The sequence below is a fragment of the Poecilia reticulata genome, chromosome 3 (assembly GCF_904066995.2).
Source record: "Poecilia reticulata chromosome 3, P_reticulata-male-v2, whole genome shotgun sequence".
NCBI classification, from domain to species: Eukaryota; Metazoa; Chordata; class Actinopteri; order Cyprinodontiformes; family Poeciliidae; genus Poecilia; species Poecilia reticulata.
The window spans coordinates 24,008,054-24,014,053 of record NC_088832.1 but is presented as its reverse complement, the minus strand read 5'-3'; the positions used below and the strand labels follow the sequence as shown (position 1 = coordinate 24,014,053).

The following is a 6,000-nucleotide window of genomic DNA, read 5'->3' as shown; positions in this document are numbered from 1 at the left end:
CATCTCACTCTGCAGATTCCTTCCTGCACTCCTGGACTGAACCACAGAGATCTCAGCTCATTCGGGCACTTTGAAAGGGTTTTAATGTGAACAAGATGAAGAATAGAAATAAATTCAAGGTTTGAGGAATATGCTTCTTCAGTAAAATAAAGTTTAGAGGAGAAAAATAGGGGGAAAAAATGCTTTTGTTTGAAGTTGTAGCATAAACGGTGTGAAAACCTTTGAATACTTTTGCAAGAAACATTCTGATGATGTATGAACACACTGATTTAACAGACTCACTGCAAACCATCTGCAGTTATATACTTTACAACAGTCAGCAGTCATCAGCATTAGTATTTTTAAGTAAAAAACATGTTTCTACTCTGTGCGTTTTGTCAGATAAGCTTTTAACGCTTTGTGAAAATTGCAACAAAAATATTTTTTCACTGAGATCAGAAAGGTTCAGACTGTGATTTGTATCTGTGTTTGTGCTTTTGCTTGTTATCTCTGAGATTTAGCCCAAAAAGGGATGGCAGGAGATTTAGAGCAGCTTTGTTCTGGACAAGTGGTTCCAATTAGACTGGAAACACAGATTCTGCACACTCAGCCCACACTTTACTACCGCTATCGACTGCTTCCTTTAGTGCAAATCCATGAGCTCACTAAAGGTGCATTACATTTATTCACATAAACGAGGCGCTACAAGACAGAATTACCACCAACAGAGACCCTCCAAAAAACAGTGTAATGTTTAGCTGCTTAGCTTACAATCTTTGGAAAAAGATTTATCCATCCATCCATTTTCTTCACACCCTTGTCCCTTAGTGGGGTCGGGAGGGGTGCTGGTGCCGATCTCCAGCTAACGTTCCGGGCGAGAGGCGGGGTCACCCTGGACAGGTCGCCAGTCTGTCGCAGGGCAAAAGAGATTTAACAGATTTATATCTTGAAAATTTCTACAAAGGTTGTATTTTTGACAATATTACTTTACTTGCACACTGTGACTGTGTGTGCAAGTAAATTGTGACTTTATAAACTGTGACTTTATAAACAGTGTTTAAATGCAACATGCATAATTATTTTGCCTCAAACAATCAAGAGTTTGATATGCACGGGTTAATAAGGTTCTGAATCTCGTTTGCTTTAAGATTGATTCAGCAAAAGCACAAACTTGCAAAAGGTAAACAAACTTTCATTTTTCACCCACTGCCAAATCTTAATTTTCAAATCCAGTCTGCAAACCTTTGTGGACTTTTTAATCTCTACTATCCATTGAATGATGTCGTTTAGTTTGGACAGCTTGTATAACATGGCATCAGTTATTTTTATAAAGTAACTAAAGTGAGATTGCCATCAAATTCAGTCCAACCTAACATTAGTTAGTGGAAATCCTCACCAGTGGACCAAACAAACGTCTCTGCAGTGACACTGAATCCCTTCTCCTCGTTTTAAATCCATAAACATGAACTAAAAGCCATACAGTGCTCTCATGTTTCTTTAAAAGAGGAAAGCAGCGTTAGAATCCATAGCAAGGTAACATGAAAGGTAAATAAATCCAACTGGCTTTTCCAGAGCTCTTTAAGCTGCCATCACATCGTTTCTTATATTGCCTCACATGTCAAGTACAGTTTATTTTGATGGCACATTTCAGCAACAAGGCAATTGAAAGTGCTTTTTATGATAGTAAAAGTTGCCACCAAGAAATACTCAATGTTCCAGTTGTTATTAATCAGCTCAAACAGGTGGGTTTTATCCTTCATTTGAAGGAACTCAGTATTTTTGCATATTTCTGGAAGTTTGTTCCAGATTTGTGGTGCAAAGAAGCTGAATGCTGCTTCTCCATGCTTGGTTCTAGGGACTCAGAGCAGACAGGAACCAGAATCAGAACCAGAACCAGAAGGTATATTAGATTTTGATGAAAAAGGAAAGCAGATGAAAAAATACATCCTAAAATACCTAGGAATTATTTTTCGTGTTCCACTAATCCAAATGTCGTACCCAACCATTACAAAACGAGCGTCGTTTAATCTGCACTGTTCTTGAAAAGGTTAAAGAAGCTTGAAGACGCCAGAAGAAGAAAAGTCACCTTTATTAGGGAACTTCCTCTGTACCACACGGCTTTTAATGGCTTTTTATGGAAGAAAATGTGTTTTTACAGAGTCTGAATGTTGCTTTTATGTCTTCAGGTTACACATCCAATCAGTAAATTAGAATATAATTGAAATTTTTGTTTATTTCATTAACTCAATTCTTTGAGTGTAACACATTATGTAGGTAGATTAATTAATTAAGCACAGACTGATGTTTTTAAGCCTTCATCTCTGTTAATTATAATGATTTTCCACTTACAACCAATGAAAAAACAACTTTTAAAATATCACATCACAGCCATGTAGAAAACGTTTAATAAAGAAATGTTCAGTATGCATATTTGAGTTTATTTAATATAAAAGTATTTGCCACAACAGTTAAGCAAGCATGTTTGTGTATTTTCTAAATATGAGTGGTTGCTTCGTCTTTTATATTTTAGTTCATATTAATTATATGAAGGAAATAAGCAGAAAATGTCTAAATGTGTTTTTCACATTTAGAAGCATACAAGTCAAACTGTGTAAACTTGTAAAATATGAATTTCTCTTCCTCTAACATTAATCTTTCAAGAGTTTTGATTATTTTGATCATGTTGGCAGTACTTTTTGTAAATATTACCATAGTTGGTTCTACATAGTTAACCGTTGAATTATTACTCCCTTCATTTTCATTTCATGCTTCCATTTGGGTGTCAACTTATTCTAAAAACAGTCTAAGCTCTTAAAAAACACCCAGTTGTTTTTGGCACCAAGTTAATGTTTTTTGATGTCTAGAAAATGAGTCATGTCATAAATTTCTCAATTGTTGTCACATTCAACTGGCACTGCGCCGTTTCCTAGCAACTCCAGCCGAGCCCAGCTCGTCACCTAGCAACCTAGTATGTTTGGTCAGTTGTTTTCACCATTGCATGTGCTATACAATGGCTGCTGGAAAAGACAAGTGTTTTGTTGTTGACTAGCTATTCAGAAACAATTTGCTGGTTGTGTAGGAGGCTCTAACACTTTTCAAAGATGTATAATTGTGCATCTGTTTGCAGCCATTTTGAGTGTGAATGCAAATGTTGAGTTTGGGGGGCCATGGCCAGAAGCAGCATATTTGGCCCTAAAGCATCTCATTCTGAAGCAATCAACAATGGGCAGAACTGGTCTGACTAAAATCTCATTGTCCATGTTTTGAATAAACCTGTTCGATGAAGTATAACAGGTCACCTTTAATCTAACTTGTTGGTCTTCATCTCTCCTCCAGGATCCGTCCTTCTCACTCCTCCTCCACGACAAGCTTCAGGTGCCCAACAGTTCTCGGCGTGCGTGGAACGAGCGCGACAGTCGCTGCGATGTCTGCGCCACTCACCTCACTCAGCTCAAACAGGAAGCTGTGCGCATGGTCCTCACCCTGGATCAGTGGGATCTGTCTCCCATTTCTTCGCCTCCAGCTCGATACGGATCTCATGGACCTTCAGGACCAGCAGGCGCCTCGGGACTGCCAGGAGTTCCAGGCTCACGTGAATGGGCTCCTTCGGTTCTCCCGTCCTCTTCTGTGACTGCTCCGTACACTCCTCACTCATCTTCGCAGTCGCCTTCTCCAAGCCCCAGTCAGACCCCGACGCCGAGTCCGATCCAAGGACAGTCCACCCCCTGTCAAGGGAGTCCCTCAGGGGGGCAAACGTCCAGCTGTGGTCCCACAACTCAACAGCTCCAAGGATCAGGACACAGACTGGGATCCAAACCCAGCTCCTTGGGTCTGGGAGCGGGGGTGGACCGAAGGAATGGCTCCCCCAGCTCAGGGAAAGCCGGTGCCCAGCAGCAACCAGTGAGCGGCGTAAGCAGTCCCAGTAATAACGGTGGGGGAGCGGTTCTGAGCACAGCGGCTCTGCAGGCCCATCAGCACCAGAACCGGACTAATGGAGGAGTCACTCTGTATCCATACCAGGTAAGGCGCTCACACATGTAGGTTTGTGTTTGGAGGCATTAGCCTCTCCTTCACACAGAAACCCTTTCTAATGAACACATTAACATTGTTACTATGGAAACATACGCTAATGTGGCCAAATGATTGATGTGAGCACCACATACAGGGAAAACTACAACGCAGGCCTGTCATGGTAACAAATTCTGCTGGATGATAAATGGTCCCAGAAATTATTGTGATAAATGATAAAATTGTTGTTTAGAAACCATTTTCAATTAATATATTGATAATGACATAGCGTAACCTTTCTGTTCATCTCAGGTCCAGTAGGTCGACTTCAGGACAGAAACACTCAGGTTCACTGTATTTATTCTAACAAAAGAGGAAATCAAGTTGGTGGTTAACATCAGTCCAGCACATTCTGTTCCTATACATTAAATAAAATACAATAGCCCTAAATAACTACAAAGCAACAGCACCCAATAAGCAGTTAGCAATTTGTTAAATTAAACATACCTAAAATGGGCAACACTGATAATAAAAACCGTTAAAACGTATACAAAATGGCAAAATTACTCATGAAACACCATATATAATTACATTTGTGTAAAATGTATATTAAAATATAATACTTGTAAAAAAAACACAGAGCTGATCCTAAGTTACAAACAGCAACAGAAAAAAGGGGGAGGAGCTGTTGGTGGTTACTATCGTAACCACCAACTGCCAAGAGCAGCGTAACAGAACTTAAAACGCCAACAAATGTCTGAAATAACTTGACTAAACAAAATCACATCTGTAATATTGATCAAAATAAAACCCTGCTACACATATACAACTTAAACACATTTGTACAATTTCAGCTGGGAAAAAAAAAAGTGTATAAAAACTTCAAGTTTCAGATTTTATAATCACATTTAAACAGGAGTGAGAGGCCTCTCCACTTAGATTAAAGCTTTCAAGTGACTTGAAAGACTCAAAATGACTAGTGGAGCATGTAGATGTTTTTGGATGAGACGGGAAGAGAGGGAGCGGGAATAAAGGAGAGGGAGGAGAAATAGCCTGAAGTGAAGGGTGGTCTAGAGGTGTTTATGGGTGGAGGCAGCAGCTGAGACTCCGGGGGAGATCCAAAAGTTACAGATGTAATAATTCATACAGTGATAATTAGAACTCTGGGGACTCTACGACATACAGCCGCAGTACCCTTTCACTCTTTTACTCTCTTTTACATTCCCTCTATACTTCTTCACATCTCTTTTTCTCCCTCTGCTTTAATATTTCCTCTTTCTTATCATATGGACAGATAGTTTTGAGTTTTGGATGGCAATTACTTTGGATGGTCACTGAAAAAAACCCCCAGTTCTTGTCCCACTGACTCCATCTGAGATACTTTAAGTATTTTTATTTTTAACTTTGCATTTTTGTTTAATTTTTCTCGATGTGTTGCGTGTTGTTCATGTATTTGCCGTCCATTAAAACGCGCCCCAGCGAATGTTGAAGGGCGCTCGTGTGTCTCCATTGCGACTTTGACAGTAATGGTGTTTCAGCAGGAAAAAAGGAACATGATAATAAATCACTCTGCTCTAGGTGGGGGAGGCGATGAGTTGAGAGGTGATCAAAAGATGGGAATCCTGAGGAAAGACGAGGATATGAAAGATTTGCGGTGAAGAAAAAGAGGACGAAGAGGAGGCTTGAAATAGGAGAGACAGTAAAGAGCTGCTTCTGAGGGACTAAATGCAATTTGAATTTGCCAACCCTAGTTTTGCAACTTGTATGTCTTGGCTCCTCCATGATGTATTTGACATTTGGAAGTGCAAAAATACAATATGAGCATAATCTTCCAGCACCGTTTCAGACAGTTTCATAACTGCAGAAAAAAAAAAAAAGCATAACTAAAACTCCTTGAAAATGTTCCAACTCTGTTGCAAAAACAAGAAAAATAAACGCAAATTGCGGGATTTGTAGATTTAAATAAAGTAGAAACATTCTGAAGATGTGTTTTTCTAATCTACTCAAGGATCC

At 39.5% G+C, this 6,000-nt stretch overlaps 1 protein-coding gene across 3 annotated transcripts in view; it reads left to right on the top strand.

The window, feature by feature from the left end:
* The window catches only part of kif26ba (kinesin family member 26Ba), a 106,744-nt gene that overhangs the window by 28,561 nt on the left and 72,183 nt on the right, over nucleotides 1-6,000 (top strand). For all 3 annotated transcript variants that reach the window (XM_008405769.3, XM_008405767.3, XM_008405766.3), the window contains exon 3: nucleotides 3,316-3,999. In XM_008405769.3, coding sequence (XP_008403991.2) covers nucleotides 3,316-3,999 — 684 coding nt within the window. The remainder of the gene's footprint in view (nucleotides 1-3,315; nucleotides 4,000-6,000) is intronic.